We start from the raw sequence: 11,294 nt of genomic DNA, 5'->3' as shown, positions 1-11,294 counted from the left end.
AAAGCAGCTCCTCTTTTTTTAGTGTACATTAAAATGAAATTGTTTTATATCATTGTTTTGAACGTTTTTCGTTTGCATGTGCAACGTAATGATGTATCTTAATTGTGTATACAATAATGTTGACACTTTTTTATGGACTATTTTGTGCGTAATAAACCATGTGAATTTTTGTATACGATGATATCACCAAGTTGTTAGCGTTTTTGTGTCACAGTGGAATGAAGAAATAGAACTGAACGGAACTGAAGCAAGCGCACTCACTGTAAATCTAGTCATTCCCTTAAATTATGGTTCCTTTTTGTTTATGGTCAGTTTTCCGCCGGGTGTGGCGCCCTCTATATTGCAACCACTGGTTTCCTTGTGGTGCCAAGCCTGGGATGGCGCTGGCAGGCGGCGTGCGCTGGTATACCAGCATTTCTCGTCCTGGCAACGGCTTGGGTAAGAATTAATTTATCAGCCCTGTAATTCCAAACGCGACGGCCCTAAACCTGATGTTAAGGCTGAGCTCTTAAATTCTCAGGGTACTTACTAGGAGTGAAGGACCGTAAAAGCCGCAAGTTACGTCAATTTTGAAGGACAAGCATAGACGACTGTTACAAGCAGAGTTGAGTGAACTAATGTGGAATGGAAGGACAATTCAAGAAGTTTTTGATATTTTTGAACAGTGCACCTTCTCTTCTGCATTCTTTTGCGTGGAATAAAGTCATTAAATGGCTGCTGGTCATATTCAAAATATCTTAGCCTGTTTCATACCGAATTATGAAATCCCCATAGACTTAATACACAGGCTACCAGGTTCCCGAATGGAACGGGTTAATGCTTTAAATGTGCAAGGAACTTCCCTGTTATTGTCCGGTCATGAAGGCTGACCTGATAGGCAGGCATAGCTGAAGGTTTTCCCTCCTCCCCTATGTTGTGTACGCCATTTTTTTATGCTCCGTACAAAGTGTAAAGATCAAAATAATGACCATAAACGTGGCTGGCAAGTAATCAAAGTGTGGCCATGTTTCCTTCACGAAATTACGCCAGTAGTATCAAAGATATCTTTGGTATTATGAAGTTCAATATTAAAGGGGCATTCCGGACGATTTTCATGATTTCACATCATGCAGTACATAAATCGACAACTCCGTGTCTAAATTCGTGGAATTTATTGTGGTCCTTGAGCAGAGAAACCAATGAATTTAAAATCTTAAACAAATTACACTGAACAGTGTCGATGACATCAGAGCCTCATATATTTCAGAAATGTAGCAGTGTAATTCCATTACAATACCACTTGCTCTACAAATTCACCTGTGAAAAATCTATGCATGCCTTTTTCTTTTGTTCTGCTTCCTTGAGCCCCAACTCATACATTCTTATGGTGAGGCTGCCATGTCATCATCCTTGTTCATTGCAATTTGTTATAAATTTTGAAAACATCCTCATTCCTCATCCCAATCACTTTCAATTCTGAAACTGTGTACTCAGTTTAACCAATTTATAGTTGTTCAAATGTAAAAGTCTGAAAATCATCCGGAGGTTCCCTTTAAGTGCGTGATTATGTACCTTCAATAGGCCTACTAATTTGTTGCGTGCAAAATCTGTTTGTCTTCGTTATCAATGCTGGCAGAGCTGGAGGCTGATTGATTCACTAGATAGAAAATGATTGTATCTTCGTATCATATCATGCAAATTCCTTACCAATTTGTTCATGTTTTCCCTATCTTTATCATTGTCTTCATATTATTTTGAAAGCTGATACCAAACTCGCCGCGATATTACGCCCTCCGCGGTTGGACAGAAAAAGCCCGGGAACTTCTTGAAACACTGGCTCGTCGGAATTCCAGGCCATTGCCAAGCGGACAACTTGTGGGATACCGTCGACTGGTAAACATCTTGTTTTGATTTCATGACCAAGTGCTGAAGATTCATGTAAACATACATAGTGGGGCATAGAAAAGGTCAAGCAGCTTCGTCGAAGGGCGATATGCTATGAGTAACCTAAAGTAATATAACGTGCAGCTAATGCCTCACACACACACAAAAAAATGTCAAACAAAAGCAGACAAACTCAAGATAGCGTACGTAAAAGGTCACATGCGCGGACACTGGCATACATACAACATTCACACATACACAATACGTGCATAAAGACATGCAAACGCACTATTATATTGGCGTAGGTTTAGCACATCTGCCGCTAGATCATCTTTGCCGTGTCAGATATTATTCTGATTGTAGACACGGCAAGTGCAAAATGTGTCTCGCCCATTCGCGTAGAAGAAGTTAATGTTTTTCTAACTCCTGGAAGTTCATTGACCCCGCCTATGACCATTGACCTTGTAGTGACCTTCTACTCCCCAAGGGACATCTATCATCCAAGTTTGGTCGCAAACGGATTTAGGGATCAAAAGTTATGAGCCATAATCGAGACGCGTCGTAAAAACTTAACATTGGGCCCTAAAAGTTCGTTGACCCCTGTTTGTGACCTTTGATCTTGTGGTGACCTTGAACTCCCCAAGGGACATCTACCACCCAAGTTTGGTCACAAACAGACAATGGATCAAAAGTTTTGAGCCATAATCACAACGCGCCGTATAAAGTTAACATTGGGCCCTAAGCGTTCGGTGACCCCTGTCTGTGACCTTGGACCTTGTGGTGACCTTCAAATTTCCAATGGACATCTACCATCCAAGTTTGGTTACAAACGGACATACATAGGCCCTACATCAAAAGTTATGAGCCATGATCGAAAAGCGCCGTAAAAACTTAACATTGGGCTCTAAAGTTCCTTGAACCCTGCCTGTGACCTTTGACCTTGAGGTGACCTTTATGTTTGGTAAAATATGTATCTTTGTATAACTACTCTTCCCTCCAAGTTTGATTGAAATTGAAATCTTCAGTAGAGAGTTATTTAAGTTTTTGTAGCGTTACGGACGGACGATGGACGGATAGACGCCGCAGGCGATCCCTGAGTCTCCACTCACCTCCGGTGGGCTCGACAAGAATAGAGTGCAGGAACGGCGCAGTGTTTTCAAAAGTGTGGGGGCCCACTTCCGGGTTTCATGAGTTAACAAAGTGATGACACCTTATGTATTCCTTTGTATGGTGCACAAAAAGTGTGGGGGCCCGAGCCCCCACGGCCCCCACGGCTGCGCCGGCCCTGGAGTGGGATTTAGAACTGCTCTCCTCGGCGATTTATCGCAGAATATTCTGTTCAATCTGTTCTGTACTGCTTTTTTATTTATTCAGGAAAGCTCTGTAAATCTTGTTCGTCTCGTCAAGAAAAATCTGATACGACAGAGTGTCATCGTTTGGATCATAGGGTAAGTGTAAGAGGTGAAAAACCTGCATTACCTCTATCCCCCTCCCCGCAAAAAAAAAGAAAAAAAAGACAGTGCCAACTTCCACCCCGTCCTATCAAGTATCACTAAAAAAAAAAAATGAAAGTAACCAATTTCTTTCAGGATGCGCGACACACTGAATAAACTAATAATGTCACAACTTAGGTTATTTTTTTATACAATTTTAAACAAATTCAAAACTTTACAATAGAAATGCCAAATCTGAAAAAAAACCCATATTTGCATAATTTATTACGTATGTATACGAAATAAAATCAATATCATTAAATTTACTATGCAATCTTGTAGGAAACATAATAACGAACACACACGATGAATTTGGGTGTGATTGGATGATCAACAGCTGAGATCTTGAATTTGAACTTTGAAATTGAACTTTCAATTTGAACTTTGAACTTCGAACTGTCGGGGGGGGGGGGGAAGGGGGCTTTAGATCCCCTCCCAGGTTTTTTTTTTCCCCTCCAAGATAGCCCAGTGTTGACTTTGCTTTGTTGAGTGTGCGCTGAAATTGCAGTATTGTAAAGGCGAAAAACTAGATTAAACCATGTCGCAACAATGCGCTAACAATATCTAGATCTGATCACCAGAAAAAAAAAAAAAAAAAAAAAAAAAAAAAACAAGCCCTGGAACTTCCTCTGTGTTGCTTGTGCTGAACAGATTCACGGCATATTTCAGTTACTATGGCATCGCCCTGGCAACTAATCACATCGTTGAATTGTACGCCAACGCGCAGCCTCAGCCTGACGACGAGGGTAACTCTACGATAGCCACCGCCTCGTACAAGCCGAACGACGGCTACCTGTGCGAATATGGACTATCGTCGCCATGCAACATGCCGGTGGCACTGGACGAATACCTACAAACACTGATTGCTAGCATCGGAGATCTATTCGGTACAAATGGTGGTAACAGTTCGTTATTCAAAAGGTTCGTTATTCCGAAAGTTCTTTAATCTGGAAGTGAAATAAGGTTCGTTATATTCTGAAAGTTTGTTACTCCGAAAACGAAATAAAGTTTGTAATTCCAAAGGTTCGCTAGGACGCGCATTCTTTTCTTTTTCGGGTTAACGAACCTTCAGAACATTGCAAAAAACCGTTCGGATTAACGAACTCTATATCACTCTGAGATTAACGAACATCTAGGTAAACCATAGGGAATTTGTGCGTTTCGGAATAACGAACCATCGGAATAACAAGCATCACCCAAATGGGAAGGGAGGGGTGTGGCTGATCGGGAGTTTTCATGAAAGACGAGAGAATGACTTGTCGTTTCCTATCAATTGAGATGCATTTTACGTGTTTCAATGTTACCATGACAACATCGAAGCTTATTTGATTGTAGCTTTCCTGTTGGGAATGCATGCTGCTATGAATGGTATTATTGTATTTACAAACAAGCAGCCCCCTCTGTAATCTATTACTTTCTTTCACATTGTGAGGTTGTAATCTAATGGTGATAATATAACAAATTACGGGATGATTTCCAATTGACCCTTCCCTTTAATCTTTGACTCACCCATCCTCACCCCGCCTCGCAGCCCTTCATACTCAAAAACGCTCTACTGCCCCTGTGTAATATGATATAGAAGTGGTGATGATTATGAACTTCTTGATTAATTCATTTATTTTGACAATGTTTCTTTCTCCCACTCATTTTGTGTGAAGGGAACAATTTTATTTTAGCAACACTTTAAAAAAAAAGAACATTCACACACACACAAAAAAAGCCTCACCTAAGATCGATAGGGTTTGAGAGATTTTTTGTTGCAGTGTAAAGGGGGTATCTCACTGAGCGGCGAACGTTTGCGAACGTAGCGAATTTAGGATTTCGCCAGGGTTCGTAAAGGGTTGCAAAAGGTTCGTTAACAGTTGCAAGAAAGTTCTCAAACGGTTTTTATTGTCGCAAGCAGTTTTTCTTGTCGCAAAGAAATTTTTAACAGGTTCAACATTTCTTTGCGAATTTGTATTTTCGCTAACAGTTGCAAACATTCGCAAAACACTCGTGATAGTGGGAAACCCGCTTTAAGCTGCACGATGGCTGTAGCAGCAGCCATGAAGGCAAAGCAGCTCTTCAAGGATACAGCAACACGTTGAGCCTCTTCTTGGCAGAAATTCATTTCCATATTCTGGAAATCCATCTTGAACGGTGGTCACAAGAGATCTGAATGCAGCGGAAGGTTGTAAGTTCGTTTTATGGGTCTGACTATACATAATCGCTTGGTACTTTTCACGTCCCAAAACATTCGCAAATTGTCGCAAGGGATTTGCAAACAGTTACTAATATTAGCAAAACTGTCGCTAATATTTGCTAACAGTCGCTAATAGTCGCCACCTGTGTTTCGAAAACACTTTCGCAAACATTCGCTCAAGTGTTGCTAATTGTCGCTGAACATCGCTAAAAGTCGCTAACTGTCGCTAATGGCAGAAGCGAACCTTGATTTTTCGCAAACATTCGTTAGAAAATTTGGCGAATCTCAAATTCGCTACATTCGCAAACGTTCGCCGCTCAGTGAGATAGGAATTGATTTGCTTAGATATGTGTAACCCTAGACAATCCAATTTCTTTCATCTTGACTTGTGGACCCACCAGTTTTATTCGCTGTCACCCCAAATGTGTGATGCGATATGTATCTTTAAGGTTCAGTTTACCTTTGGGAGCAGTGATATAAAAAATGTTCCAAGACATCACATATGATGCATATGTGTAGGTCTGTTGTATCACAAATATCCTACCATATAAGATTTTCGCAGTAAAGCCTAAGTATTAGGAGATATTAGTGTTTTTCTCAATAAACCGTAAGTGTAGACGGTTTAGTCTGGAAACATCTTTATTTTAACTATTGTTCACATTTTGTGCATATAACAACACTTAACATCGATTACACGGATTCAATTTTTTACAGTGGTTGTTTCTATCCCTAACTCACATTTTAGAACTATTTTAAAGCACGAATGCTGGGTTTTTGTTTCATCAGCAAATGGTAAATTATGCCTTTAACAGTGTCTCATGGTTTGTTTATCTCTCTATTTTCTGAATTTGATGACAGCCGCACCTGTCGCGATGGTTTTTGTCTTACTGATGGGCAGGCGTCGGGCGATGTATTCTTCCCTCTTTCTCTCATCCGTGTTTCTCATATGTCTGATGTGTACCTTTAACAGGTGATTATAACGGTGTCACAAAGCAACAACAACAACAACAAAAAAAAACTAAACTACGGGTATTATTCTTTAAAGGGATCGTATAGTTTTGGTTGAGACCTAACTTCAGGTTTCTAACATTTTTGGTGAGATAATGAGAAACCTCTTATGAAATGTGAAAGAGCCTGTAATTCCGAGAGGGATTCAACGTTTATTTGATGAAAATTGGTTTTGAAATGGCTGACATATTCAAAACAGAGCAATCTGAATAAAAGGTGGGACCCACCTCTCATTACGATCGCTTTGTTTTACTTTGTTTCTGGATGCTTCAGCCATTGCAAAACTGATTTTAATCGAATAAACATTGGATTCCTCTTAGAATTCAAGGTTTTCCAAAACCGATTTTAATCGAATAAACCTTGAATTCCTCTTAGAATGATTATGCTCTGTTCTGAGTGGTTTCTTGGTATCTTGCAAAAAGTTGAAAGCCCAATCATAATCTCAACCAATACTATATTATCTTTTTAAAGTGAGATGACAGGGAAAAAAAAAAACCTTTTGTAAATTATATCAATGAACAAAGGATAACACCTGGAATACAACCGAAGCAATGTCCTAAGCAAAAAGAGTCGAGATTTAATCACATCACCTCCACTCCATCTGGCGATATTTTTGTGACATTCATATGAGACCACGTTTCAAAGACTCATGAATTATTCTCGCTCGCTCTGGCGTCTTGTATACCAAATGGTTGATTTTGTTATTCTCTCCCCCCCCCCCCCCAATGTTTTACGCTGTCTGCAATAGGGGTAGGGGGAACCTCTCATTTTAATACCCATAATCATTAATCATACCAACTGGTACGCTGTCACGTGATCATGTTCGTCCAATCGCTGGCCCGTACTTAATTAACCATTTATGCATACTGTATATTATGCATCAACCCACCTGCAGAACGAACCCGACTGGATTCATCCTCGTGATAAGGTGTTTAACTCTAGGCACGTACGGCATCCTGTTTCTCTATGCGGTGGAGGCCTACGCTACCTACACCAGGGCATCAGCGGTAGTAACCTGCCAGCTGTTCGCAAAGTTGGCGGGTGCCCTCACACCGTTTGTTGCCGACGTACGTCGATGTAGATTTACTGCATCGCAAATAGCAATTTGTATATAGTATCATGTCTGGAGCCATGGAACGCCTTTTAGTTTGAAAGCAACAAAGCGGCCGCAAAAGAACAAAATCTACAAGTGCACTTTGGTGTTCCTTTAATTCTTTCATTTTTACGAAACAAACACAAATTAAGAATTAGCTCTCCGGGATATCCCTCCTGAAAAGAAAAGTAAATTTTTGAAATAATGTTATTCTGACGATTATCAAAGTAGAAGTTTGGCATTGTATAGTAACACCAAAACATTACGCTTCATACACATTACTAAGTACAACTTGTGTTCGAAGTAGGGCCTACATGTATACTAATATTGTTTGTGTGTATGTTAAATGCCACACACGCTGCAGGGTTCGATCTGAACAGTGCTCTACCATACCAATGCTGTGCATATTAAAGAACGCATTTTTAAAACCGCGTGCCTCACTTCACATCAGCAGTAGATAGCAGGAACCGCGGTCTTAAGATAAATATTCATAGGGCATTCCAAGTATTCAAATTTGAACCGCGTGGAAAGACTTGGCCAAATGCTATCTTGTAACTCGGCAGGAGCACTGTATTGCAGTTTGTTTGTTTGTTTGTTTGTTTGCTTGCTTGCTTGCTTGCTTGCTTGCTTGCTTGCTTGTTTCAGTCGAGCAGTTCTCCCTATTAGACGATAGTACACCTTCACCTAACAGGTCTGCATTTTTTCTTTTCATTATACTCTGGGTCATGACACTGACTATTCTTTTTGTTTCCCACAAGATACCGTCCGTTAAACATCAAAGAACTTTAGTTGCCTTTCGCTGGCAATTTTGTCTGTTGTGCTATAAATTCATTTTCTTTAATAATATCGAGTGTAGCGAGAGTGCATTAGGATTATCAAGTTAAAATGGGACAGGAAAAGAGAGCCTTCCGTGAATACTGGGTGAATACATTTCTATGATTTACGTGATTTATAATACTTGGTTTTTCTAAAGACATTCATTCCCATTTAAATTTATCATGGTGATAACACTGATATTCATTCACAACAGGAGTAACCATAGAAATGTTACGTAATCTGATTATTTCAGAGTTACCTGGTGGATCATCCAGCCAAAGGCATCGCTGTGTATGCTGGATTGTGTCTCATCGGTGCCGTGTCTGGCATTCTACTACCAATCGATACAGCGGGAAAACAGCTAGAAGTAAGGTCTTCTCCCATAAATATACCTCAGAATAATTTCATTTTCATTTATGTTTTTCCCAAAGACACACACACACACACACACACACACACACACACACACACACACACACAACCACACACAAAACCGCTGCTCTGACCAGGACCTGGAGATATTATGAATAGCTCAACTTTTTAAGCATATTTCGTCAAAATAAAAGGGAAAACTCTTCTTTATAGGATCGTCGTTTCGACTGAAAGTATTCTTTAAGACATCACTAATTAGCCATTTAGTTCTGTCCAATTTGACTTTACTTGTTTGTTCGGGTTTTTTTTTTGTCAACAGCCGTTTCATCTTTCACGAATGAATAATTGCGTCGTTATCTTGTATTCTTTACTGAGTGGCTATTTAAAGATTCAAACACTATTAGCACTTACAGTGATATGTTTAAATGGTGCGCTTTTTTTTTCATTTTAGAGTGAACAGATCCGCTTATACATTAATCTATTCTTGAATTTTCGATTTCGCAAGGAAGGGTAGGAATAGGCAAATTAATGTATTTTGTATGTATCTATGCATCCGTGCGTGTTTGAGTTTATGATCATGTATATTGTATGTTATTAGAAGAATTATTCCATCGACGCTATTCTTTCCAGCATGCTATATCATAGTACCCTTTCTCGCTTCTCAGGGAGCTTATTTCGAATTTTTGAAAAACTGGTCTTTGCTGTTGTTTTTGAAATACCGGAGATTTGTTTCTTAGTTTCTTGTCGAACAGGTCACCATGAGTGAAAAGTTCGAAGTACACTTGTTATTCTTTTCCCCTGTTTAATGAGGCATTCGCTTATACTTCCGTTCATGGTTAAAGGAAACCCAAACCCAAAGAGAAATGTGGATTGAGTGAAAGCAGCAACATCAGTAGAACACATCAGTGAAAGTTTGTGGAAAATCGGTCATTCGATGCAAAAGTTATGAATTTTAAAGTTTTGATGTCGGTACCGCTGGATGAGGAGACTACTAGCGGTTATGACGTCATGTGTGGACAACAATACAAAGAAAATATTAAGGGAATTCCACAAAAATTCACCTTTTTCAGCATAATGAAAAAGCACTTGACTAACCGCTTTCAGAAAGCAGGGGGAATAATTGCTACCCTTAAAGGGATCGTACAGTTTTGGTTGAGACATAATTTCAGGTTTCTAGCATTTTTGGTGAGATAATGAGAAACCTCTTATAAAATATGAAAGAGCATGTAATTCTATGAGGAATTCAACGTTTGTTTGATGAAAATTAGTTTTGAAATGGCTGAGATATAAAAAAAAGAGCGATTCTAATAAAGTGTGGGACCCACACTTTATTACGATCTCTTTGTTTTACTTTGTTTTTGGATGTTTCATTCATTCCAAACCAGATTTTCATCAAATAACCTTTAAATTCCTCTTAAAATGGTATGCTCTGTACTATATCAAAAGTGTTTTCTTGGTATCTCACAAAAAGTTAAAAGCCCAATATTCTCATCTCCACCAATACTGTACTATCCCTTTAACAATATGTCAGTATCAAGTTGATGGAATATGTGTAATTTTTATGAAAAATGAAATTTTGTGGAATTGCCTTTATATTTTCTTTATATTGTTGTCCACACATGACATCATAACCTCTTGTAGTCTCCTTCATCCAGCGGTTCCTATACCAAAACTAAATAAAGTTCATAACTTTTGCATCGATTGTCCGATTTTCCCCAAACTTTCACTGATGTGTTCTACTAATGTTGCTGCTTTCACTCAATCCACATTTCTCTTTGAGTTTTGGTTTCCTTTAAGAATTGACCTGCAACAGGCATTTTTTGTATATTCCATCACTTCTCATCCATGACAAAACCAAATCAATTATTCTGATTGTTATCTCTATTAACTTTTTCCTCCGTCTGTTTCTCTTGCAGTAATGTCTGTGAGAATCTATTTCGCAAGTAAGTTTATTTACTTTTTTATCATAATCTTCATCTCTCTTTGTCTGTCACTACCTCTGTCTGTCTGTCTCTCCTTTCTCACTCACTCACTCTCTCTCTCTCTCTCTCTCTCTCTCTCTCTCTATATATATATATATGTATATATGTGAATATATATATTATATTTGTTCATATATTCATATGTGCATTTATGAAACATTCACAGACATCGTTGAATGGAAAGTGATGGACATGTACTGTATGTTATTTATACGTGATTATAATGGTTATTTTTTTAACCAATCTTTTTATGTATTTTATGAGTAATATTTCCTCAGCATGTTTGGATGCTTGGAGCGTAAATGATTTCAGTGGATTTAAAATCACTCCGTCAACGGTGAAATGACATTTCTTTTTTTCGTAGTATCTTTGAAATGAAATATTGCCCGGGGATACTGACTATCAGTGACTATTATCTTAACGTGAAATTCTCTTAGTAGTAATGGTCCCAAAGCAAATAACTCTAGCGTACAAAGACTCAAAAA

The 11,294-nt window shown here is 38.8% G+C and overlaps 1 protein-coding gene across 1 annotated transcript in view; it reads left to right on the top strand.

Annotated features, from left to right (window-relative positions):
- The window catches only part of LOC139743265 (synaptic vesicle 2-related protein-like), a 15,229-nt gene extending 6,409 nt beyond the window's left edge, over nucleotides 1–8,820 (top strand). Inside the window, exons 6-10 of the mRNA XM_071653760.1 lie at nucleotides 313–438; nucleotides 3,238–3,311; nucleotides 4,008–4,277; nucleotides 7,442–7,600; nucleotides 8,709–8,820. Of these exons, the coding sequence (XP_071509861.1) occupies nucleotides 313–438; nucleotides 3,238–3,311; nucleotides 4,008–4,277; nucleotides 7,442–7,600; nucleotides 8,709–8,820 (741 nt within the window). The remainder of the gene's footprint in view (nucleotides 1–312; nucleotides 439–3,237; nucleotides 3,312–4,007; nucleotides 4,278–7,441; nucleotides 7,601–8,708) is intronic.
- The last annotated feature ends 2,474 nt before the right edge of the window (nucleotides 8,821–11,294 follow it).

The sequence above is a fragment of the Diadema antillarum genome, unplaced genomic scaffold, assembly GCF_040938485.1.
Source record: "Diadema antillarum isolate AM-2024a unplaced genomic scaffold, OU_Dant_1.0 seq00001062_RagTag, whole genome shotgun sequence".
In the NCBI taxonomy this organism is placed as follows: Eukaryota; Metazoa; Echinodermata; class Echinoidea; order Diadematoida; family Diadematidae; genus Diadema; species Diadema antillarum.
The sequence above is the reverse complement of the archived record's forward strand: the minus strand, read 5'-3'. Positions and strand labels throughout refer to the sequence as shown.